At 35.8% G+C, this 27,960-nt stretch overlaps 1 protein-coding gene across 1 annotated transcript in view; it reads left to right on the forward strand.

Moving 5' to 3' along the window:
• The window catches only part of RAB31 (RAB31, member RAS oncogene family), a 196,042-nt gene that overhangs the window by 63,972 nt on the left and 104,110 nt on the right, over positions 1-27,960 (forward strand). Inside the window, exon 2 of the mRNA XM_074201263.1 lies at positions 19,160-19,239. Within this exon, the coding sequence (XP_074057364.1) occupies positions 19,160-19,239 (80 nt within the window). The remainder of the gene's footprint in view (positions 1-19,159; positions 19,240-27,960) is intronic.

Consider the following 27,960-nt stretch of genomic DNA (forward strand, 5'->3'; position numbering starts at 1 on the left):
ATTTCTCTGAAAGTATTTTTACTTGTTTTTCAAAAGGCTGTTTAATTTTTTTTTTTTTTTTAGGTTTTTGCAAGGCAAATGGGGTTAAGTGGCCACACAACTAGGTAATTATTAAGTGTCTGAAGTCACATTTGAACTCAGGTACTCCTAACTCCAGGGCCAGTGCTCCATCCACTGTGCCACCTAGCCACCCCAGCTGTTTAATTTTTTTAGATGCTTTTGAGATCACTGATGTTCATATGTGATCACTGGTGGTTTATATAATGAATAATAAGTTCACATAACTATAAATGATATGAATTTTTTCTGAATCTCTGATTTAATCAGCATTGAGAGTTTCTAGTGAGGAAATGACCAATACAAATCACCAACTGCTCTGCAATTTAGGGTGTTTTAGAGAATTGCCCAAGTCCAAGAGAATTTAGGCCACTTGCTTAGGGCCACACAAATAGTCAGAAGAAGGACTTGAATCCTGGCCTTCTTGACTGAGGTTAACTCTGTCAATCTTTCTCTTTCTCTTCTCTAGATAGGTATATGTGTATATATGAATGAATGAATGAATGAAAAAATACTTATTAAGTACATATATGTGCAAAATATTGTCCTAAATGCTGGAGATATAAATACTAAATGGAGGCAATCTCTCAAATTCTAATAAAGGGAAAATACATGTATAGGAACTTTCAGCTTCAAGTCAGATGAAAAGGCCCAGTGATCTTTAATGTACTGTGGTAAAACAGGTGGCAATGCATCATCTTTATTGTTATTATTTTTGAATGGGAAAGGGGAAGAAAGGCTCTTGAACTCAAGAATTGTTGACTGTTTCCATCTAGGTCTAAGGGTAGGTGGTGATTGATAACAGGTGGTAGTTTGACTTCTCTGGCACATGTACCTCCTCTCTCCTTCAGGATACCTGACTGCTTCAAGTAGACTGGCTTGGGGGCAGTTGGTGGAGATGGCTGACCCTTACTTCATTGGAGTATGTACATATATATGTATATATGCACATATATACACATGTATACACATGTATATATATACACATACATGTAAAGGTAATAAATACATATAATAACTCAAGACATAAAATAATGTTATCCATGGTAGTTAGGTCCTAGGTTAGCCCACAGTTGTTCATATCTAATGTATACCACAGTAAAAATCTTACTATTATGCCTAATCATGTGTGTGGTAATACTGGGTTTCTGAAGACGTCAAGAGTGGAGTGGAAATTTTGGCAATTCTTTCCAAGTTGGAAAGTTAAGCAGTCATTCAAAAACCTCTGCCAAGCTAAATTAAGAGGTTTATCATCAGATTGGCTAAGAAGAGGTCAACTATAGAACTTCCTGAAGACTTTTCACTCAGGTATAGGGTAACCAATTTGATTTGGCAGAAGCACACAAAGATCCTTTAAATATAAAAGTTAAAATATTAGTAAATAGTATTATATAAATAGAACTAAGGAACCCAGCCCATTATTTATTATAAATGTTTCAAAAATATATTCATGGTTGCAACCTCAAAAATACAGTTCTTCTACTTCTCTAAGTGGACATGCCTCTTCTCTCCTTCATTTCTCTTCCATAATGCCAGGCTGTAGGAAAGAGATTTTCCCAGTTCTGGGCCATAGAAAGAGACTGAGAAGGTGGAGAGGAAATGAATGTCCAGGGAGAAGAGGTGCAGAATCAGGAGAGAACTATAGAAGGAAGTGAGGGGGAATGAATTGGGAGGGATTGTTCCCTGATAGACCTCTTGCAATTTGGGGTTGACTATACAGTCAACCCCCTTTATTTGCTTCCCTGGATCTCCAGGATTGATTTATTTGCTTCCCTTACCATTGCTACCATCTGTTGTTTTCAAGAAGAGTTTTCTCCTTTCCTTGGCCATTGTTGGAAAGGCACACAGCCCTTTGTGCAGTAGGGTACAGTTTCACAGTGTTCTTCCTTGTTCCTTGTCCCCAGACAAGCAAGCACACAGTTTTTTTTAAGTTTTTTAATTGATATTTTGTTTTATTTTTCCAATTATATGCTATGGTAGTTTTTCAACATTCATCCATTTGCAAATTTATCAGTTATACATTTTTCTACCTCCCTTCCCTTCCACCTCCCCTTGGCAATGAACAGTCTGGTAAAAGTTGTACGTATACATTTATATTTAGTATATTCACATATTAGTCATTTTATGTAAGATTAGAACTAAGGGAAAAGAAAGTCATGAGATAGGAAGGAAAAGCACAATGAGAAGTTTAAAAAAGTGAACATAGAGTACATTCAGATTCTGTGGTTTTTTAATTTTTTTTTTATCTGGATGTGGATGGTATTCTCCATAACACGTTTTCCAGGGTTATTGTAGGTATTTTTAAAATGATTTTTCTTTGGTTGTTTTTCTCATGAGTAGTCAATTTAAAGAATTCTTTCCGTGACTGCTTCCTTTCCCCCTTCTCCATAATTTTTCCATAGGGAAAGTTTCATCTGGGTACTAACAGCATGAAATAATGTTTCAGTTATATTTCAAATGAAAAACAAAGATTCTGTACAGAATTTTCCTTTCCTGGAAGGGGCTGAGAGGTCTATTGGTAGGCAGGAAAAGCCTGAGGCTGCTGGTGAAGGGCAGGGATTCTGAACTCAAGAGGGGAGGGGGGGAGGGTTAGGAATGAGATTTCCTGGGAGTTCACCTTCTTATGCTGTTGTCTCCTCCCCTCCCTTGCCACCCTAATCCAACCACCTCAGACTACACCCTGTACCAGCCCCAAAACAGCTGAGAAATGAGACTGGGTGGAGCTGGCAGTTTCTGGAGAAAAGAACTATAAGAAGTAATAGCTGATAGGAAGGAAGGGAAAGGTCCCAGTGGTGACCAGACCTTAGAGATAGGGTTGGTTGTCTGTAGCCTATATAAATTGGGGACAAATTGTACTACAGCTTTATTTAGTTGCATGAGAAAGGGGCATTAAGAAGGAGTGACTTGACTAGATCTAGGTTCTTACAGTTTCATTGGCAGTGCTAGGCATGATATCTAGTTTTCTATATTTTCGGTCTATAGTACTATTCCAGGATTAATTATATGACAGGAACTTTACTACCTTTGATCTCACTCAGACTCTTATGTGTACAACTGAGGCTCCCTAGTGGTGGCTTTGTTTTAAATTATGTCAAGGAAGAGAAGAAATGACTGAGAAGAAAAGAGAAGTCAGTGAAGGTATCCCTCCTCTCCCTTGACTGCCCATTTTAGAAAAAGAAGTTGAATGAGCCATCAATGATCCCTCTGAGAAAAAAATCTCCAGGGTCAGATAGATTTACAAGTGAATTCTATCAAACATTTAAAGAACAATCAATTTCAATACTATATAATCTATTTGGAAAAATAGAACATGCTGATACTTATACCAGGAAGAGCCAAAACAGAATGAAAATTATAGACTAATTTCCCTAATGCCTATTGTCACTGGTATTACTCAGTAATACACTAGAAATGTTAGGTCCAGCAATGAGAAGGAAAAAAAAAATTAAGGAATTTGGATAGGCATTGAAGAAACAAGACTATCATACTTTGCAAATGATAAGATGGTATACTTAGAAAATCCTTGAAGCAATCAGCAACTTTAGCAAAGTTGCAGGATATAAAATAAATCATTAGCATTTCTACATATTGCCAAAAAAGCCCAGTAGCAAGAGATAGAGAAATTCCACTTAAAATAACTGTAGACAATAGAAAATATTTGGAAATCTACCAGCCAAGACGAACCAGGAGCTATTTAACACAATTGCCACACTTTTCACACATAAAGTCCAATCTAAACAACTGGAAAAGTATTGATTACTTATGGGTAAATAGAGCTAATATAATAAAAATTCTATCAAAATTAATTTATTCAGTGCCACACCAATCAAACTACTAAAAATTATTTTTTAGAGCTAGAAAAAAATAATGACAAAATTCACTGGGAAAACAAAAAAAGTCAAGAATATCAAGGGAATTAATGAAAAAAATGCAAACAAAGATGGCCTAGCTGTACTACATCTAAAACCATATTATGACAATCATCAAAACTATTTAGTACTTGCTAAGAAATAGAGTAGTGGATCAGTGAAATAGCTTAGGCACATGATACACAGTGGTAAATAATTATGGTAATAAATATATTATTTGAAAAACCCAAAGACTCTACCATCTGAGATAAGAACTCACTATTTGGGGGTGGCTAGATGGTGCAGTGGATAGAGCAGCAGCCCTGGAGTCAGGATTACCTGAGTTCAAATCCAGCCTCAGACATTTAATAATTACCTAGCTGTGTGGCCTTGGGCAAGCTACTTAACTCCATTGCCTTGCAAAAACGCTAAAAAACCCCAAAACAAAACCTCACTATTTGGGAGAAACTATGGGGAAAACTGGAAAATAGTTTGGCAGAAAATAGGAGCAGATCAATGTCTCACAAGTTATATAAGTTCAAAATGAGCACATGATTTAGACATAAAGGGTTATACCATAAGCAACTTAGGAGAGCAGGGAATAGTTTACCTCGCAGTCTATGGAGAAGGGAAGAATTTATAACCAAACAAGAGATAGAAAGCATTATGAAATGCAAAATGGGTAATTTTTATTATATTAAACTAAAAATGCTTTTGTACAAACAAAACCAATGCCACCATGATTAAAAGGAAAGCAGAACCCTGGGAAACAATTTTTGCAAGTGTCTCTGATAAGGCTTCATGTTTCAAATATATAGAGAACTGAGTCATTTCCTAGTTGATGTGAGGTCAAAGGATGTGATGAGGCAGTTTTCAAATGAAGAAATTAAAGCTATCGTCACATGACAAAAGATTCTAAATCACTCTTGATTAGAGAAATGCAAATTAAAACAACTCTGAAGTTACCACTCATACCTATCAGATTGACCAATATGATAGAAAAGAAAAATGATAAATGTTGGAGCTGTGGGAAAATTGGAACATTAATGCATTCTTCTTGGAGTTGTGAACTGATCCAACCTTTCTGAAGAACAATTTGAAACTTTGCCTAAAGGACTATAAATCTGTGCATACCCTTTGATCCAGCAATACAGTACTAGGGCTATATCCCAAAGAGATCACAAAAAAAGGAAAAGGGCTCACATGAACAAAAATATTTGTAGTAGATCTTTTTGTGGTGGCAAATAGTTGAAAATTGATGGAATGTCCATCAATTATGCAATGGCTGAACAAGCTGTGATATATGAATGAAATGGAATACTATTCTTCCATAAGAAATGACAGCCAGAATCTTTTCAGAAAAATCTAGAAAGACTTCCATGAACTGAAGCTGAGTAAAGTGAGCAGAACCAGGAAAACAGTAACACTGTGTGATCAACTATCAACTATGATAGACTTGGCTCTTTTCAGCAATAGAGTGAACCAAGACAATTCTAAAAGACTTGTGATAGAAAATGCCATCCACATCCAGAGAAAGAACTACATAGTCTGAATGGAGATTGAAGCACACTATTTTCACTTTTTTGATTTTTTCTTTCTCATTTTTTTCTGATCCTGCTTTCACAACATGACTAATGTGGAAATATGTTAAACATGTTTGAACATGAATAACATATCAGATTGCTTGCTTACTAGGGAGAGGGGAAGGAAGAGAAGGAGGGAGAAAAATTTGGAATTCAAAATCTTATTAAAATGAATGTTGAAAACTATAACTACATGTAATTGGAAAAAAATAAAATACCATTAAGTCAAAAAAAAAGAGAAAAAGTTGGTTGGAATGAGTTCTTTTCATCTTAAATTGATGTCAGTAGTATCCCTTTGAGATTCTGCAATGGGGGAAGGGAAGGGTGTGTGAATTCTGCAGTTTCTTAACCTACCTTGGATCTGAGCCTTACTGGGGCCTGCTGTGATGTACCTCCTATGCCATTCTCTCCACCCCATAGTGGCATTTAGGGTTGAGCTCAAGGGTACTTATTCTTTTTGTTTGTTTGTTTGTTTGTTTAGATTTTTTTTCCAGGCAATGGGGTTAAGTGGCTTGCCCAAGGCCACACGGCTAGGTAATTATTAAGTGTCTGAGACCAGATTTGAACCCAGATACTCCTGACTCCAAGGCCGGTGCTCTATCCACTGCGCCACCTAGCTGCTCCCCCCCCCCCCCCCCAAGGGTACTTATTCATAGTGTTGTGGATTCCTTTGGCAATCTGGTGAAGTCTAAGGATTCTTTCTGAGATTACTGTTTTTATTTTATTTTATTTTTTTTTTTGCAAGGCAATGGGGTTAAGAGACTTGCCCAAGGCCACACAGCTAGGTAATTATTAAGTGTCTGAGTTCACATTTAAACTCAGGTCCTACTGATTCCAGGGCCTGTGATTTATCCATTACCACCTAGCTGCCCCAAGATTACTGTTTTTAAATGCATAAAATTCATGGTTACCAAAAAAAACCCCCAATTAAATGAAATGTGGTTATCAAAATATTTAAAGAAACAAATTCATGGACCCCCAGGTTTAAGAACTCCTGATATTGAAACATCAAGTGGTACTGGGATATCTTGCAACTTTGTCAACCCAAATGATACTTTTCCTAGAGCTTTTTTTCTGGGGATAACGTTCCTAGTGGAAAATCACAAGACTCATCTACCTTTAACTCTTTTATTCAAGTGTAATACAAGTCTGGGGTGCTAGGTGGTGTAGTGGATAGAGCACTTGCTTTGTCAGGAGGAGTTGAATTCAAATCCAGTCTCAGACACTTAATACTCATTTAGCTGTGCGACCTTGGGCAAGTCACTTAACTCCATAACCTTGCCCCCCAAAAAACCCAAACCAAAAAAAAAAAGTGTTATACAAGTTATTGCATAACTATGACTGGATTTGGAATAAAATGACCTGTAATCTTCAGTCTCAGATCTGCCAATAAATCACAACCAATAAAATTTAATTATTATTATTAATTAATAAATGAAATTTAAAATTAATTAACAAACAAATTTAATTAATAAATAAATAAAATTATTGCTAATTAATAAACAATATTAAATGCCTGGCATCATTCTAAGCACTGGGGAGTTATAAAAAGAGACAAAAGACAGTCCTGCCCTCAAGGAGCTTATAGCCTAATGGGAAAGACAACAGACATATAAATATATATACAAAGCAAGCTATAAGCAGGATAAATAGGGAAATAATTAACAGAATGATGAACCAAGTTACAAATATGATAAAAAGGAACAAGATCAGAAAAGTCAGTCATTTGTCTCCATCTTACACAAATTATGAAGACTTTAAAACAGAAATCAGAACTAGATTCTGGGATCTCTTGAGAATTAAGTTGCTTTGGTGCCAGCACTAGGGGTATTTCTATTGTACATATACTCTTCCATTGAAATTTTTGACCGTGAAGCACTTTGGTCCTTTAGAATATAGTTCTCATGGATAGAACAAGTGTTCAATTCAGTACTATTAGTAGAATGATAAATGGACAGATCCTGTATGTGTTCTTTCCCGAATTAAGGAGGGTGCTCACAGTATTTCAGGTTTTCATTTTATGTTAAATATTAAAATGGCAAAGCTGCTTAATGTAAACCCAGAAGGTTTTAGGACTACATCCCTTCTATAAAATTTCTTATGAATCTATGTTTTAGGGTTTCTGTGTTTATTTTTATTCCCAGGAGCACCTCTGTTTGAATCTGGGATCCTCAAAATTTCTACTCTATGTTCAAGGTGGGCTTAGGGGAGAAAGTGAGAAAGGGGAGACAGCCCAAGTAGTTAGGAGGCCATGGCAATAATTCAGTTATGAGTAAAGTATTTTAGTAATTTTTGCAAATTAGAGCTGCTTTGGGATTTGAGATACTCCTTTGGGATGAGGTAACTAGGCAGTGACCTAGAAAGACAAAGGTTGGTGTAGAAGAGGTGGCCCTAATAAGTGCTATAAAAAGACTTGGACCCAGGATGAACTTGGCCACAGTATGTCCTGATTCACTTTATTCACTGGTGCCCTTTTGTAACTTAAAAATTTTAAACTAATTTTTATTGATATCTTCTGTTTTCATATCACCTGTATTTTATAATTTATCCTTCTCCTACCCTTCCCAAACTAACCTTTATAATAAAGAATAAATTATTCTACAAAATTAACAATATATCAAAAAGTTTAATGTTAAATATTGTGTTTAATGTTAAATAAACAATTATTAAGCTCTTACTATGTGCCAGGCACTCTGCTAAATGCTAAGGATAAGAATAAAGGTAAAAATGCTTGTCTCTGCTCTTAAGAAAGTCACAGTCTGTAGGAGGGAGACATTTAAAAACCAATGTCCCACTTCTGGAAAAAAGGAGGGGAGAAGGAGTCTTCTCATATTCCTTCTCTGAGATCAAACTTGATATAATTCACTATGTCCAATTTCAATTGTTTTGTTGTTCTTTCCATTTACATTTATAGATGTTGTTTTTCTGCTTCTATTTATTTCACTATGTCTCCTTATATAAATCTTTTCATACTTCTCTGTTTATTTTTTATATCATTGTAATATTTTATTACATTAATGTATGACAATTTGTTTAGCTGTTTCCCAGTCAATGAATATGGACTTTGTTTTCAGTTCTTTGCTACCACAAACAGTGCCTCCATATATTTGGGAATATTTGGTTCTTTTTTTTTTTAATCATTGATCTTCTTAGGTTTTAAGATGTAGGTATTCTGGATAAAAGGGTATGGACATTTAAATTGTATTCAAAATAATTCATAATTTATTTTTTTTAGGTTTTTTTGCAAGGCAAACAGGGTTAAGGGGCTTGCCCAAGGCCACACGGCTAGGTAATTAGGAAATGTCTGAGACCGGATTTGAACCCAGGTACTCCTGACTTCAAGGCTGGTGCTTTATCCACTGCGCCACCTAGCCACCCCAAATTCATAATTTCTTGACAGAATAGTTGGACCAGTTCACAGATCTACCAGCAGCATATTAGTCTTCCTATGTCTCCAGAGTCTGCCTGTTGTTTTTTTTCCCTTCTCTTGTCATCTTTGTCAATTTGCTGGGTAAGGGGTAAAACCTCTCATTTTCTTAGTGATTTGGAGCACTTCTTCATTATGGTTGTTAATAGTGTTAACTATAATTTTCTTAGGTTAAAAATAAAATAACAAAGGTTAGTTTTATATATGAAATTTTATTCTCTAGGATCTTACTGGAACCCATGTATGAACAGCATCCTTACAAATACCAATCCAGAACATAATGAATGAACAATAGTTATAGAAATTTAACAAAAGATCACAAAATTTTGGCAGCCAACTAATCAAGTTCCACATTTGTGCATAAAGGTCTCATTGATTACTTTATGATTCTCTAACCCATCTATAAGGTCTGTTCTATATTAGAACTGACAAAGATCCAATTAGCATAGGACAGTAGTCCCTCCTTTCCTGACTTGATATTTTATGTTATTAGATATGATAAAGACATATAAAACATTGGAATTTCTCCTTTTCTAAAATGTCACAAGTATAAGAATTTATTCAGTCTCTTATCTAGATAACCAGAGCAGTTTCCTGCCTTCTCTGGATGGTCTTTACTCTGATTGTTTACATAACTTGAAAGACAATCTTACAGATGTAGTTAGAGGAGAAACAGGCTGTTTCACAGACAGAGCCTGTTTTCAGATTTATAACTAGAGAGACATAGACCTTGTAGAGTGCAGAGACTAACATTCCAGACTTACAAATCTCATTTGAAAGGCTGATTAAAACAATTCTTGGTTAGAAATCTAGATCAGAAATAATTAATTTTATATTAAAGAGTATCAGAGTTAGCCAATAGTTTGTATTTCTTTTGAGAGGTGTTTGTTCATTTCCTTTGATCACTTATCTTTTGAGTAATGGTACTCAGTCATATATTTGTTAGTTATTTTCCTTTTGTGACTTTTTAAACCATAAAAAACATTACTGGTTCATTTTAGTCTTATTTTAACTTGCATAAAACTTCCTGGCATTTCATTAAATTTTTGACAGGATTCTGTGATTACAAATTTATATTTTCTGAATAAATGTAAAGAAAAAGAAAAGGCAAGAAAGCAGTCTTTCAGACCTGAGACTTGAATGGTCACAATTTGAAGAATGATACCTTATACTGGAAAGATTATTGAATAGTAATCTATTTTCAGAATGAGTAGAAGGACTTGACTTATTAGACCTCAAGACAGAGCTGTGTTTTAGCTGTACAAAGAAGGAAACATTTTCTACCCCACACTTTTTTTCTGAATTTTTTAATCAATGGATTGATAAACCAAAGCCAGAAGCCAGTTATCAATTATTACCTTGCTCCAATCAGTGGCTCCCTGATTTGCATATTAAATGAGAGCAATCAAAATTTAAGGTGATTGGGATGCATACTGTGGCACACTGAGTAAAATCCTGAATTTTAGTCCATGCTCTACTTCTTAAAGACTCTGTAATCCTGGGTAAGTCCCCCTATTTGTGCCTTAGTTAACTTATCTGTAAAATAAGAGGTTTTAGATTACATATTTCTAAGGTCCTTTCCATCTTGGCTAATTTGTGAATATTTGACCTTATGATTCACTTTAGAGAGTGAGATGTGAAGATGAGAAGCCTAAAAATGCAGATTTATAACTTCCTTGTGCACTGAGAAATTTACATTGGGTTTTCCCTATATTTGGAAAAAAAATTTATCTAGCGGAGAATCAAATTTATGTACAAGTCTAGTCTATTCAGAACCTCTAAACTGGGAATCAGAGATTTGGTTTCTGGTTCTGATTCTGTCATTGTGTGGTCTCAGGGTCCTTACAAGTAAAGGGGAGGGGAGGAGGATCCAAATGATCTCTAAGATTCCTTTCTGTCCTATCATTGTTTTGTTTTGTTTTGTCTAGACCAGTGATTTACACTAGTATGGGGGAACTCCCGATTAAGTGGTTAGACTGCTGTACCTGAAGTCTGGAACTTTAAATCCTTCCTGGGATGCTTACTAACTGTATGATCCTAGACAAGTCACTTATTCAGTCTTGGCCTCAGTTTCCTCAACTGATAATAATAGCACCTACTTCCAGGTATAAAAATGAAATGAAGTTTGTAAAGGGCTTTATAAACCCTAAAGCACGTGTGCACATGCACACACTCACATACACACACACACACACACACACACACACACAAAACAAAACAAAACAAAACAAAACACAACACAGAGTTATATAAATGCTATTGCCAATGAAGGGAAGCAATTGTTCTTTAACTTAAAAAGGTCTGAGAGACTTATCTGGCCAGTCTCCCAATTTCCAATTTAGAGGTTTAGTTAGCTTTCTGTTTGAACTTGTGCATAAATTGGATTCTCTGACAGATTAAATTTCTTTTCAAATAGAGTGAAAATCTAATGTAAATATTTCAGTATGCTAAAGGGTAAATCTGCATTTTTTTGGCCTTCACATCTTCACACAGCACTGTCTAAAGTGAATCATAACTTCATAGTTTAGTTGATTTGCCCAAGGTCACATAGCCAGTATGCTTCAGGGTCTGGACCTAAACCCCTAGGTCTTCCTGACTTCTAGGCCTATTATTTATCTATTACTTGGTTCAGTGTTTATATAAAATCAGGAAGGGGGGTACTTTTAAATAAGTGTTGAAATCATCAAAGATTGAGTGGATTGCAGTGAAGAACAGTGAACAGTAAATTCTCCCTTCCTATTTTTTAAAAAATAAACTTCTCTTCTACTTATTAGATTTTGTGTCTCTTCTTGCTTTAACCTTTTCTGTTTTCTGCAGATTAGACTCATGAATGAGTCACTCCAGAGTTTTCCTTTTACATTTATCCAATGTGTCTCAAATGACACTGCAGTGGGGAGTGGGGCCAGTTAGAACAACCCAGAACTGATAAGGAGAGAGAGAGAGGTGGTGTGGTGGCCAGGAAAGGGACAACAGTTTCTTTAGGTAAAGTGAGGCTGGTGGTGGAATTATTCAACTGCCTGTTATTCCTGGTGATGTCTCAAAGCAGCTAGCCAAGGTGAGGGGGTGGGAGAGGAGAAGTGGTGCAGATCTATTGCATAACCTTTCTTCTCTGGGACATTTTCAAATAAACATCAAGACTCAATGACTGAAAGCTCCCTTTTTAATTCATTTTATTTTGTTTCATGTAAAAATATGAGAGATACAAATACTAAGAGTTGTGAAAGCTTTGGAAGAAGCTTTGGTTTATTTGGACTGGCTATTAATTGTTAAATCCAAATTCAGGCAGGTAGAGCTACTAGGTGTTCATAACACCTCCAGTTTGAGCTTGGGGGATAGAGAGTAGAAGGGAAAAGGCAGAATGTTTTAATTAACTTCTGCCTCCCTCCTTCACATATATATTCACTCTTGTTTCTTTCTACTCCTTCAACTCATGTTAAATGGTATTCTGTGGATTGACCTTACAGTGTTTGGCATTGTGTGTGCTGCTTTCAGCTAAGCCTTTAGGTAAAACAAATTGATCTGATTTCCTCCAAGGCAATGCTTTTCTGTATTATAGAGAAGCTGTTAAGACAATATCTTAGTTAAAAGGTATAGAAATATAGTAAAAATTAAGAGATTATCTATTCAACATTCTAATTTTAAAGGTGAGGAAACTCTCCTAGAGTCTCACAGAGAATGAATTGTTTAATCAACCAGTTGTGGAAATATAATTGTCTCTATTTTACTTAGACACTACTTCATGGTAGATACTTTTAGTTATTACCTATTACCCAGGCTATTCTGAACTTGGCAGATCCAGGGGCTTAATTTTTCTTTTAAGGGTATTTAATTCTTCTACCCATTATGTCATTGGAAATGTTTCTTCATTTAGGTGGTAAAGGCAGATGGAGTCCCCTGAATTTATAATCGGGAAGACTTGAATTTGAGTCCTTCCTCAGGTTGTTGTGCAATTAATTCCTTACCTGAAATAAGGATAATAATAATAATAATAATAATAATATCTACCTGGAAGTATAAATATGAACTTGAGCTGGTGTGCCTGCTCTCCTAAGTAGCTCACTGAATAATTTAGATGATAAAACATTATGTCTATTAAAAGTTAGCCAATAATATTGGGCTACCCCAATAATAAGTGCCAAATGAGTTGTAGAAATACTAAATTCTACAAGAGTCTATTGGTGTGAAGGAGAAGGAAATTATTATAGTTTCAAATCTGACACAATGCTTTGTAAAACTTAAAGAGTGATGTAGATGCTGGCTATTATCATTATTTAATGGGTAACTGGAAATAGTCTTCCAACTTCTGTAGCTGCCTCTCCAAAATGGTACTGGGGCTAAAATGTCTCCATATCTAGGCTAACTCTTCAAAAATCTGTTTTGTCTATAATCTGACATGAACTTGTGGAAAAAAAAAGGGAGAAGTTCAAAGTTTTAAATTTGGATAACCTGATATTAGATTTGTATTAATCCAGTGATGTTTAGGATTTTGACTTTTGGTTTGTTGGGTAATGGAGTATCAAAGAAAGGTGATATTGCATGGAAGAAGTAACTCTGCCCAGTTCTTGCCACTTCTGCATGGTATATTAAGTTCTACCCATCACACCATCTATATAAAGTGACATAAGCAGGAGCTTAGTTGATAATCAAGAGAAGGTATTGGGGAGAAACCAGAAAGTTGGAGAGAAGGAACAAGACAAGTTTCATCCATCTACATGACTGGGAGGTAGGTTGGGGGGCTCAGGCAACTAATTAAACAAGATTTATTGAGTACATTATTTCTGGAAGGTACTATGGTAAGCTCTGTAAGGGGATACAACATTATGTTTGGGTTAGCATGAAGTGTAAATATGAGCATGAGCTGGTGTGCCTGCTCCCCTAAATAGCTCACAAAATAATTTAGATGATAAAACATTATGCCTATTAAAAGTTAGCCAATAATATTGGGCTACCCCAATAATGATAAGTGCCAAATGAGTTATAGATATACTAAATTCTATTGGAGTCTTTTGGTGTGAAAGGGAAGGAAATTATTATAGTTTTGGTTAGAGAGAGGTCAGAGTTTAGACTCTGAGGAATGCTTAGAATTTAGTTAAGTGGAGAAAAGGGCAGAGGACATATTGGACAAGGGGAAAGATGGGAGCAAAGCCAGTGGGTCATTATTTCATTTACCTTCTGGGCCAGAAGGAACACCAGATCTGATGAATGTAGTTCAAAACAATTCCTCAATGCCCAAGAAAAATAGGTGACCCTATTTACCTTGAATTCTTCCTTCCTTTTTCTTTTGGAAATGACTTCAGAGGAGAACAAAACCCAGGTGAAGCTATTAGCTATTTTGGATTGCCAATGAGAATGATAATTCTACTTATTAGAGCCAGCAGATAAAGTGTAAATATTATCCACAAACGGTCAAGCATGTAGATGGATCACTGGTTGTTTCCTTGAATTTAATAATGGGAACTATTTGAGTCATGATTGGACTGGGATATTTTTTGTCCTCTTCTCTTATCTCTTCCCCTTTGCCCACCATCTCAGCAACTGAATGAAAAAAGGAAAGGAGTTGTAGCTTTCCTTGGCATATCCCTTTTTAGGAGAAGCACAATAGTATTCCATCACAATCATCTACCGGAACTTGCTTAGTCATTCCCCAGTTGATAGGCAGCCCCTCAATTTTCAATTTTTTTGTCACCACAAAGCTGCTCTAAATATTTTTGTACAAATAAATCCTTTTTCCTTTTTTTTTTTGATCTCAGAAAGTACCACTTTCTGATGACCAGATCTTTCTTTATTATGTTGCCCAAGGTGTGGTACAAATACAAAGAAAGAGCAAAAGGAAAAACAAAGCAATTTAAAAACAATATTATTTATGACCACGGGTCATCTTGAGAATAGATCTTTCCAGGGTTATACATACTTGAGAGAATTTTATTTTTCTATCTTTTTTTTTGTAAAAAGCTGTATTTTCTTGCTATTTCATGACTTGGGAATCAGAAAAAGAAAAGAAGGATTACAAAAGTTTGATATTGACCTGACCTTCTTGAAAAAAAGCTATATATTATTTCTAAGTAACAGCATTTTTAATAGACACTTTGATTAGCTAACAACAAATGAACAGTGCAATTAGGGGAGAGAGATCTAAGAGGTTAGTGGAAATAGTTGAGTGGAGGTAGGGAAAAGAAACTTTCACAAGCACCCTATCTTCATCTGGTAAATATTAACCCAGTGAAGCAAAGATTTGTGTAGTCATTTTTCAAGAAGTTGTCCTGGTGACAACTTGCTCTGCCTCCCTTCATTGTCTTCCTGATTTTTTTTTTTTTTTTGTATTTAGAAAATCCAGCCTTTTCTACTGCTAGATTAGCTTGGAACTTCCTTCAACATCTGGGGCCTCCATACCCAGCAACTGCCTACCTCTTGGCTGGCTCATTCTGGCTTATTCCTCCACAAGGCCTACCCCTTTCTCAGTTCCACTGAAGATTCTCTTCTAAGGGAGGGCCTAGGCTGATCAACTTTCATTCTCTTCTTCACCTTGTTCTTGACTTTCTGGACTTCAAATCCAAGCCCTGACTTCAGATACTTTCCTTCATTTCTTTCTACCTCCTCTCCATTTTTTAAGCTCTCTTTTGGTGATGTCTTCCCCCATTAGAATGTAATTGTATGAATATAATTCAGATATTAGCTTTCTTTTTGCTTACATTTGTATCCCTGGCATTTAATTGTAAGAGACATACAGTAATTGTTGAATAAGTGCTCCTTTTTTCCCTTTCCTTCCCCCAGACTAAACAGAACCAAACAAAATCATCCAAGAGATGATATCTAGTGGGTTTTCAAATTTCCCAAGAGACAAATCTTTTTTTAGCTTTTGAGGCTCCCAGTCCTAATTGAAAAAAAAATCAAAATAGGACAGTCTGCCAACTGAGATAAAATTTGAAAATTTTAAAACTTAGTGTTTTTTTTAAAAATCCTTTTCATATTGTAGGGAATCTACCTTTTGTGAATGTTGAGGCAGGTTGAGACCCATCTAACATACCTTTTGTAGTAGTTCGGTTTTGTCTGACTCTTTGTGACCTCAATTGGAGTTTTCTTGACAATGACACTAGAGTAGTTTGCCATTTCCTTCTCCAGCTCCTTTTATAGATGAGAACCTGAGGCCAACAGGGTTAAGTGATTTGCCCAGGGATATAGAGCTAGTTAAATGCCTGAGGAAGATGTTTTCCTGACTCCAGACCTGGCTATTGTATCACCTTACTGCCCTTTAGCCCACATTGAATGATAATAACTTTTTATGTGCTTAGATGTGAGGTCTCCATTAAATTTGAGGGCCCGGTCAATGGCTTCCTTGCCCTTTTAGAAGAAGAAATACCATAAAGTGGAAAGAACTCTAGATTTAGAATTAAAGAACCCAATTTTGAAGCCTAGATCTCCTTCTTACTAGCTATGTGATACCATGTGAGCCATTTATACTGTCTAAGCCTTAATTTCCTTACTGTAGAATGAGGGAGGTGGATAGAAGATCTTGAGGTTGTTTATAGCTTTACATTCCATTATCCCTCTTAAGCGACCCTGGTGCCAGCTGGCACTTGTTTGCCATTGCTGATAGCTAGGGATGGATGGGCCAAGGCTGATGGAAACTAATGTGGACAGTATTCGGGGTGACATTAGATCACTGGTGTCACGACTCAGTTGGAAACCAGCCACGGGAGGCAAGGGTGAGCTTCACAGAGATGGGTAACTCAATTCCTCTGACCTGAACAAAGTCAGTTTCCAGTTTCTATGATCTGACTTGGAAGAAACTATAGCAAGGATATGTGTGCCCACAAGTGACTTTAAAAACAGCCACCAAGGAGAGAAAAAAGAACTGAGCCATGGTACGAGATATTGTACAGTGATGTTAGCTGGAATCTGCCCTGACTGAGTTCAGAAATAGCCGCAGTATTGTATTGATCTGGGACCTTCCAAGCTGTTTATAAAAACTGTTGTCTCCCCCTCTGAGCTCTGTGCATTGATTTTTGTACACTGCAGATAAACAGCCTTTTTTTTTTAAAATGGAGTTTTATTATAGCTCCTCAGCTAAAGGAAAGAAAACACTGATATGGATTTGAGGATTTGTGCTTGATAAGAATCAGGAAGGGAGGATACCTGGGAAAGCCTATCTCTAATTCTTTTACAGGTATAATTTTTTAAAAATAGGTACTCCCAGACTTCCCTCTAAGGCTAATACATCTAGATTGTCCATTCCTGAAGGGAGTAAGAGGGCAATATCACTTCTTTTACTTTGTAAGCCCTAAAGACTCTTCCTTTATTTTCCTTTAGATGAAAATCCTATAGTATCTCCATTTTCTATCAAATTGAAAACTTTTGGTTGTGACTTCCCTGCCCACAAAAGGGAGTTGTAGTGGAGTAAATCTGTTTTATCTTTTGCTTTCCTTACTTCTCCTAAGAGATAGCTGGTGTTAGCCATGGTTCAACAAGACCACATTCAATTGTTTAGTCTCCGTCATGCTCCTTTTTATTTCTCTTTCCTCCTTCCAGATGGCCTACACCTTCCTTCTCCCAGAGAAGAACTAATGGATAATGTGAAATAGTCTTTCCTTACTTTGTTTTACTTCTCATCAGTCTTGACTTATTGGCATCAAACTCCCACTCTCCCTAATACATTGATAGTAAATAGCAATAGCAATTTGCAATCAATTAACATTGTTTTCTGAATTCTTTCCTTTATAACAAGTCTCTAAGGTAGGTGGCATGAGTGTTATTATCCCCTTTTTGCAAAAGAGGCTTGAAGCAATCATAAGGTCATAGTTCTAGAGTAGGAAGAAGCCTCAGAGGTCATCTAAAATCCATCTTCCTCATTTACAGATGAGGAAACTGAGGACCAGGAAAGTTAAGTGATTTGTCCACAATCATACAGTTAATAATTACAAGACCAAAGATTTTAACACAGATCCTTTAACTAAAGATCCTATGTCATTATTCTTTCCAGTGTACCACATTAAGTGGCTTTCTCAAGGTTACACTGATAGTGTTGAAACTAAGATTAAAATCTTGGTATGCTTTTTTTTTCCAGTATTTTTTCTCAATAATCAATCAATCAATAAAAATTTATTAAGTACAGTGCTAACCACTGAGAATACAAAGAAAGAGAAGGGCAAAGGCAGTCCCTGCCCTCAGGGAGCTCACAGACTAATGGGGGAGCCAACATTCAAAGAATTATGTTCAAATAGGCTATATACAGGATAAATAAGAGATAATAAGTAAAGGGAAGGCTTTGGAATGGAAGGAGATTATGAAAGACTTTCTGAAGAAGGTGGAATTTTAGTGAGAATTGAAGGAATTCAGGGAAGCCAGGAGGTAGAGATGAAGAGGGAGATAATTCGAGGTATCATGGGAACAGCCAGTGAAAATGCTTACCATTGGGAGATGGGGAACAGTAAGGAAGTCAGGCCCATTGAATCACAGAGTATATGGGGGGAGGTATATGCTATTTCCCTCCATTTTAAAGCAAAATCAAATTTAATTGTGATGACAATATTCTTTAAATAGGATCAAAAATTGGCTACTTTGAGTGGTTTATAATCTTTATTTTGTTGCTGAAAACAGTGCTGCAAATACTTGGAAATTATGTGAACAAAGCAAACACTTTTCATTGGAATTATTCAAGCTAAAGCTAGATGATTACTTGTTGGGTATGATCTAGAAGTAACTTTTTTTTTTTTGATATGGGGTGGGCTAGGTAGCACCTGAAGTCTCTTCCAACTATGTACATACTGGCTACCAAGGGTCACCCCAAAGAAAGATGCATAGGGATAATTCTTGTATCTTTTTGATTTTTTTCAAAAGATAATCAGAGTTAAGATTTACCCAAAGTCTGATAATTGTCTTAGGCTGGATTTAAACTCAGGTCCTCCTGAGTCTAGGACCAGTGCTTTATCCACTTTGCCGCCTAGCTGCCTCTGGCTGTATAACCCTAGCAAGTCAGTTCACTTATCTATGCCTCCATTTCATCAACTATAAAATAGGAATAATAATAATAATAACATCTTCATTCCAGGTCTGTTGTGAAGATCAAATGAGACATTTGAAAAGTGCTTGACATAATCCCCATGTTAAAAGGCACTTAATAAATACTTGTTTCTTTCTTACTCCCCCTTTAAAAGCATATTTACTATGACCATCTGAATTAAAAACTTTTTAGGCCTAGATTAGGTTCAGTTGTCTTTGAACTTATCTGTGCTCTCATTAATTTCTAGGATACTGGGGTCGGAAAGTCAAGTATAGTTTGTCGATTTGTGCAGGATCACTTTGACCACAACATCAGTCCTACAATTGGGTAAGTACTCTAGGATATTATTCTTTCTATTTTTCTTTTCCTAGAATCAGAACTAGAAGGACTTGATGACTCACTTACTTTTTTGATTTAAGATTCTCCTGGTTTTTAGTGCCCCCCTTCAATCATTGTGTACTTATTTTATAAATATCCAGTATTTACTTATCTGTGAACATTTTGTACCCTCTAAGGAGAATGCAAACTTTTTCTGAGGATAGGTACTGTCCATTTTGTAGTAATATGTCTGGCATTGGTGGCTAGGTGGCGCAGTGGATAGAGCTTGGAAATAGGAGGATGGGAGTTTAAATCCAGCCTTAGTCACTTGACACAAGTTGTATGACCTTGGGCAAGCCACTTAACTCTGATTGCCTCACATCCTGATTGATATATGGTTACTGGACCCAGATGGCTCTGGAGGAAAAAGTGAGGTTGGTGACTTAGCATAGCATCCCCTCACTCAAATCCAATTCATGTGCTTGTCATGGCATTGTCTCCCTGATGCCGTGGTCTTCTTCAAAAATAAAGGACAAACATTATATGATGGGCACATAGGTTCTTAAAAATACCTACTTGCTTGGTTGTTCTCAACTGACCATGAGTTGTAAAATGAGTGGATGGACTAAAATGTGCTTATTAAATGCTTTTATTTATTAAGTTCTTATTAAGTGTATTTATTAGTATGTGAAAAAACATTGTACTGATTCTGGAACTAAAATATGAGCAGAGAAACCAGTTCCTTTCCTTAAGGAAATTACATTCTAATAAGGATAGATGACAGACACATAAAGGGATGTGGTCCCAGGGATAGTCATTGGAGTTAGAAGACAATGGATTGACATGTGCTTTCCAAGGATGCTAATATTGATTTGGTTATGTTTTTAGAGTTGGAAAAAATGTGAGGGACAGAAAGTATACACAAATAGCATCACATTATGTGAGATGACTGTATAATGAATGCTGACCAATCAGAAACCTAGGGGTCCTGTTTAAGTTTTGAAGTGCAAGAAAGTGAAATCTTCAAAATGACTGGGAAGAGAATGAACCAGAGGAGAATCAGGTCCATCTTTAGAGTTCCTAAGAGAAATTTCCTAGAAGTTCTTTAGGACCTAAATATTTTTACTGTCCCAAATTATCCTTCTGTCTAGTCTGCTTCCCTCTTGTTCTGGCTAGTTTAAAGCCATTTCCTTATTTACAGGTGGATGGCTCTATATAGCACACTCTTGTTTTTTCTAGGCAGAACTTGATACCCAGCAAATCAAAAAAACCCCAACAAACTAACTCCTTAACAAGTCCTGTACTAAGCAAACATGGATAAACTTATCCATGCATGCTTCAGATTTCTTTGGATATCCTGTGGAGCAGACTGACTCAACCATTTCCTCTCCCTTTCTCGATTCATCCTATGCCAGCAATTCTTCTCTCCTCATATTTGGGTGTGTTTTATATACAGAAGGGTGTGTTGGTTTATTTTAACCCTCAAGATACTACTGTTCTTTGAATTCAGGATGATCTTATTTTCTTTCCTATATGACCATCTGCAGATGTATTTTAAGTATACTGACTCTCTTTTCACCATGTTTTTAGTCAACTAAAGCAGATTTTATAGACATACATAAGATATACCTATATATATAACATATAAAATTATATACACACGATGCATATATATATATATATATATATATATATTTTCTATATACAACATATAGAAAAATAAGATCTTACAATAGTGGATTGTACATAGAGGTTAATAAATACTTGTTGAATTTATTGTTGTTTAGTTGAACCCCGTTTGGGGTTTTCTTTCTAGACAATGGAGTATTTTGCTATTTCCTTTTCCAGTTTTATAGATGAGGAAATTAAGGGAAATAGGGGTTAAATGACTTGTCCAGGGTCACGCAGACAGTCTAGTCTAGTCTAAGACTAGATTTGAATTCAGGAAGAAGACTTGAGGCCCAGCACTCTACTCACTCTGCCATCTAATTGCCCTTGTTGAATTCAGTTGACTTGAATTTCCTTCCTGATTTGTGTAATGGAGCCTTTTTTCCCACATTGCCAATTGATAGTTTTTTATAATTATGTAGTTTACTGCTTGAAGTTTTAGTGTGGTGCTCTTATAATAGTTTTGCTTTGGGAAGAGACCATAAAGACTTTGTTGTTATCATGATTTTTAAATTGCTTTGTTTTTTTATATTATTCTTTCTTTCTCCATTCCTACTCTCCTTTCTCCCTTAGAATATTGAGATTACATTTATATGGGCACAAAAAACCCCATTATAGTGTCAAGTGAGGCTAGTAATCAAGTCTTTCAAGACCCCTTTTTTCCCCTGCCATCTCACTGTTGCTCTCTTCTTCTATATTTTCTAGTCATGTTTTTCATGACATATTCAGATCATCTGGTGAACTACACAGTTGAGCTCAAATATGCCATTTCCCTGCCTTTTAAAAGACTTCTTGTCAACTGTAATCACTTTACTTGTTGCTTTCACAGTTTCTAATCACATAGCCCCAGTCTGTGACAATCTGAGGATTGCTCCTGTCTACATTTCTTACTGGAGTCTTTTGCTGCCTCCTCTTTGTCTCTATTCACTTCTTTTGTTCCATCTATCTATAGTCCTACTGTACTTCCTCTTTGTTGGAATTCTGCTTGAACCTGAGTTTTCTGGAATGCATAGATTATTCCAAAGCTTCACTTTAGCCAATGCAGGAAAAATTTCCATTATAACAAACCCTATCTTCCATATTCTTTTTTTAGGGGATGTGGGATTTCATTAATATGAGGAACTCCCAGTATAGAATCTTCTTCAAGAGCTGATGTAGTTCAACAACTCCTCTACATATTTTAATCTTTTAGAGTTGCCTGGGGGCACTGAGAGATTAAATATTTTATTCCAAGTCACAAAAACTTTTTTCAAAGGTAGGACTTGACCTCAGATTTTCCTGTTTTTCAAGACTGACCCTTCTCAAAACTCATTCCATACTACTCCTCAATCTTATGTTACAGTGATTGCATTTCAGGAGAAATGTGGGATATTGGAAATGTTTATAAAACTATTTTAAAAGAGCTATTTGACTCCTTCCCTTATCTTGTGGTGCCAACAATTAGCTGGATAAACTAATTTTTCCTATCCAATTTTTGCTGATGACACTGTGAACATCTAACCTTATGTTACAGGGATTTTATTTCCTAGGAGAAAACCTTAGTCCATTAGAGTGTTTATTGGGTTCTTGGGCTTTCTCCTATCATTCCTTCTAAATTTCCTTGCTCCTTAAACCCAATTTAAGGCAATGAGACTTCCAACTTTCTTGGTCCCTGAACTTCCCAACATTCTTGGCCACTGAACCTGCTTTGTCTCTGTGGGTTTGGAGATCTGTTGTATTGTTGTTAAGGAGGATAGAATATTGCATTTTAAATCAGAGGATCTATGTTTGAGATCTGGTCTACTCATTACCCAGCTGTAGAGCCTTCTGCAAATCATTTCAATGCTTCTAGGTCTCAAATTTCCTCTCCTTTGAAATGAGGGGGTTAGACTGAATTGTTTTCAGTGTCTCTTCTATTTCTAAAGCCTTTTATGACTGTCTCCCATAATTTGTTGTGGCTGCCTTGTAGTAGTGGGATTGTAATTATATATTTTTTCTCTTATTTCAGATATTATATACAATAGATCACAATGCTTTCTTTTTTTTTGCAAAGCAATGGGGTTAAGTGACTTGACTAAGGTCACACAGCTAGGTAATTAAGTGTCTTAGGCTGGATTTGAACTCGGGTCTTCCTGACTCCAAGGCCAGTGGTCTATCCACTGCACCACCTAGCTGCACCTAAATAGTTTATTAAAAATGAAATACATACAAATTCACATATAGTTTTCAGTATAAAGAAAAAAAGAAGTTTATATAGGAGAAAGCTTCCCAATCCTAGACTTTCTTCCTCCTTTTGTCAGAATCAAATGAAGAGGAAATAGATTCTTCCTTCCCTCCTTCCCTCCTTCCCTCCTTCCTTCCTTCCTTCCTTCCTTCCTTCCTTCCTTCCTTCCTTCCTTCCTTCCTTCCTTCCTTCCTTCCTTCCTTCCTTCCTTCCTTTGTTTCTTGTAATGAATATGCATAATTTTTTTATTGCATTAGAACAACTTTGGAGGGGAAACAAGATTAGATGCTTCTAGATTCTATTTAGAATTTTGTTTATCATACTGAATAAAGTCTAGTGTTATCAGCATGTTTTGTAACACTGGAAAAAAATCTTATCTGAAAGCTGTTATGCTGCAAGAAACTTTCAACTTCTTCATTTTATTTGCTTTAGCAGAGTAATTGAAAACACCTGAAATTATAATTAGCTTTCTAGAATCCAAGAGATAATGTTCCAGTTAGCAGATTCTTACTTTTCCTCCTAGGCATTCATTACTTTGTTATTTTAACATAAGAAACCAAGAAGAGATAAAAATCAATTTTGCTGTTTCTACCAACTCTGACAGAAAAAGGTTGAAATTAAAGCTTAGTCGAAATTAGGTTTCTGATCAATCAGACTTTCTAAACTAATTTTAGTTAAAAATCTTCCCATTTAGCTTGCCTGTTATTACCCTCTTGACTGCTCCAAGGCATTCTGTTTCTTTTTGTCATCAAATTGGTTGGTTTCTTCAAAGGAAAGGGAGGAAGGTAAATAAGCTTTTAGATAGCTTGTAACAGGTATTATAGCATGCACTTTACAAACATTATCTAATTTGTTGTTCATGACAATTCTGGGAAGTTCATTCTGTTATTATCCCCATTTTACAATTGAGGAAACTGAGGCAAAGTAACACACCTAGGATGACACAGCTATTAAATGAGACTGAATTTGAATTCAAGTCTTCATAATTCAAGACCCAGTACCACTAGTTTCTTTCTTTTCACTCAAAATACCCCATGCCAAATTTGGATTTGCTTTATCTAATTACTGTGGCCTGAGTTCATTTGCCTGTTCTAGAAACTTAAGCTCAATCTGAATCAATCTGAATCAATTCTGAAACACGGAAACTTCATTTGCCTGGCACCCACATTCTTAACTAATCACTGGCTACCTCACAAAGACAGTTTAGATAGACAGGTCTCCAATAGGGAAATACTGCTAAAATAGTTCTGTCATTATCTCAAAAATCATTCCTGAAGTACTTTCAGCAGTCCACAGAGACAAACTCATCTCTCCTGGCCTCAAATGATTCATGAAATGGTAGAGAGTCTTGGAGAAGAAGAGGATATAATATAAATAATATAATATATAATATAAAATAATATAAATAATAGTGTAATGATAATAACTGTGATGTTATAGTTCTTTTATCACTTGTACTTTGAAGTCTGTTTTATGATAATTTTTCTATGGATCTTAGAAATATTTCTTCTTAGATTACTTTGCTTTCTCTGGTTTAGCATCTTATATAGACCTTTGTTTAAATGAAGCATTTAATTGTAGGGAAGCAGAGAGGTAATCATCAAGCATTTTTTGATTACTATATATCAGACATTATGCATTATGGGGAATACAAAAATAAAGTGATATAGCTCCCTGCCCCCCCCCCCCCCACCAAAATGACATTTTAGTAGCCAGCAGAGATTTAGATTGATTCTTTCCTCTCACATTTATTAGCTGTATCTCAGGGGGATAAGAGGCTTAATAACTTTGAAATTTTATTTATAAAATGTGGATGATAATACCTGTAAATGTCAACAAAATAGGCATTTAAGGCTGAAATTGATTTTATACAATTATGTATGTATATGTAAAATCAATTTGAACCTTATATGCCACTTTTGTGTGCATGTGTGTGGACACACACACACACACAAACACACACCTTGAAACCTTTTACTTTTCAGTTATTATCATGATTTCTCCATCTCTTCCTTCTCACTTGTCTTTTGAGAGGGCATTTTTTGCCTGGGTTTTTCAACAAATTCAATTCAGGAAATATTTATTGAATACTTATGTGTAAAGTGCTCCTTTGGGCACTGAAGGAAATACAAAGTAAATGCAATGCTGTCTCTGCTGTAAAAACCATAAAATGCTTTGAGAGTCACTTTGGTCTCGGCAGAATAGAAGGGGGGAGATTGGAACTAGAGAAAGCTTCTTGGAGAAAATAGCCCTTGAGAGGTAAGACTGGAAGGTACCAGGAATTTTTGTAAATGAAATGATTTTCTTTATTAGTTTTCTAAATTAGTAGTGTGCAATAAGTGGAGAGGTATCCAGTCTTACATTTTGAACCAAATGAATGCTTATGGATGAACATGTATATTGATGTATATTAGTTATTTATACTCATTTGAGGATAGACAATAAGAGATATTTTTAAATCCCTCTTTTCCTTACCCTTATAGAAACAGATCAATATTCCCCTCTGTCTTCCCCCCAACCAACACACATCTCTACACATACACCTCTATACACATAAGCCCCTTTTGATATTTATACTCTTAGACTCTTCCCAGATTTAGACTATTTTCTAACTTCATTTATCAGTTGCTTATTGAGTATCATGAGGGTTGCTAGATGGGGCAGTGAATAGAGTACTGCCTGGAGTCAGGAAGCCCTGAGTTCATGTTTGACATCAGACACTTACTAGCTGTGTGATCCTGGGCTGGTCACTTAACCACAGTTTCTTCATTTGTAAAATGTGCTGAAGAAGGATATGACAAATGAACTCTACAATGTTTGCCAAGAAAACTTTGGTCAATGGGTTAATAAAGAGTCAGGCATACTGAAAATGACTAAAGAAAAAAATCATGAGTATTTTGACTTGAGTTCATGGATTAAATTTCTTTTTTTGATTTGCTTCATTCCATGGGCATGGTCTTCATACTTTATTTAATCAAGTCATCTTTTTTTGGGCACAAAATACTATATATATATATAAGCATTAGCTATTATTATTATTATGGTTTATAAAATGCTTTTATTTATCTTAATAAAAATAATAACATTTAGATACCTTAACAGTTTTCAAAGTACTTTCATATATTATAATAATACATTAAAACTGCCCTGTGAAGCTGGCACTATCATTATTCCCTTTTTGCAGCTGAGGAAATCAGTTGAGAGAGAGAGAGAGAGAGAGAGAGAGAGAGAGAGAGAGAGAGGTCATACTTTGCTATTTGACCCTCAACAAAGTAATTTGCTGAAGATTACACAAGAGAGTGTCTGAGACAGGATTTGAATTGAGGTCTGGGCACTGGGACTGGAATCAGGAAGATTCATCTTCTTGAATTCAAATCTGTCTTTCAGACCCTAACTAGCTGTGTGATCCTAGGCAAGTCATTTCACTCTGTTTGCCTCAGTTTCTTCATCAGTAAAATGAGCTGGAGAAAAAAATGGCAAGCCACTTCAGTATCTCTGCCAAGAAAACCTCACATAGGATCATGATGAGTTGGACATGGCTGGAAAACTGAGCAGCAAAGTTTGAATGCTTTACTTCCTAGCGTAGCCTCACTGTCAAATTTTTAAATCTTTTAAAGTAAGTTTTGTCTCTTTCCCATTGTTTCTGACTAGTATTTTTGATTATAAAAGAAAGATATAAGGAATAATCTCAAAGCATAAATCTGGGACTTTTTCAAATTGTCATTAGCTGTCATAGGAAACACCATTTTAGAGGCTAGGAAGTTTTGTTCTATCACTTAAAGGGTTAATGTCACATCTTCAAATTTAATTAAATGTAAAAAACTTTAGCAGTGATAATGAAGCAAATTACTTTGACATTTTTGCATTTATATGTGCATGTATATCTTTCAATTGTAGTAAGGAGAGCCTGTCATTTTTCTGCTAGAGATGACTTCTGCAGAAAATCATCATGAGTTATAATGCAAACACCAAATCCCCTGTCCTCCAGCTCACCTGTGCATTCCTTTCACCACTTTGGAATGTACTTCAGCCTGAAGAAAGCAGTCCAAGGGCATTTAAGATAAAGCTCAGGCTAAGCTCCAAATGACCTTAATGCACTTATTGTTCATTGTAATTATTACAAGTGTTGTCATAACCTTTGTGTGTGCTTCTATGATTCTAAGGACCGAGATACATCCTGAGAAATTTCTTATTTCTCTGGCTAATTTTCCTGTTCTTTATTCTTTACATTCCAGCCAAATTATTTGATACAATTAAATAAAGATTTTATGTATCAGGCTACTAAGTGCTGGAGATACAAAAAAAGGGCAAAAAATAATCTGTGCCCTCAAGGTGCTTACAACTGAATAGGGGAGACAACAAATATACATATATATATATGTATATATATACATATATATATATATATGTATGTATGTAAAGCAAGAGAGGGAATACATAGGAAATAATTAAAAGAGGGAAAGCCCTGGAATTCAGACTACTAGTTTTCCTTTAATCATATGTGCTTTTTCCAGTCTCTCAACACTTGTGCTACTGGCTCTGTGGGGAATGTTTTCCTTGAAGGCTCAATCCAGGTGTGCTATCTCATCTTTGAGGTCTTTCCTGATCTCCCCAGTTTAATGTTTTCTCTTAAGCCTAAAGCCCTTTGTCTGCCTCTCCTTTGTGCCTATCTCATCTTACCTATATTTTATTTATTTGGATTTGTGTCATGATTCTCTCCTCCCCCCACCATGTAAAGTTCCCTGAAGGCAAGAGCTATGACATTTTTTATCCTTCTATCCTTAGATAGTAGGCACTTTGCAAGTGTTTATTGAATTGATTAAAATTCACAAATGGTGGTCAAAATGCACCCCCCACAA

This window comes from Macrotis lagotis, chromosome X (assembly GCF_037893015.1).
Source record: "Macrotis lagotis isolate mMagLag1 chromosome X, bilby.v1.9.chrom.fasta, whole genome shotgun sequence".
NCBI classification, from domain to species: Eukaryota; Metazoa; Chordata; class Mammalia; order Peramelemorphia; family Peramelidae; genus Macrotis; species Macrotis lagotis.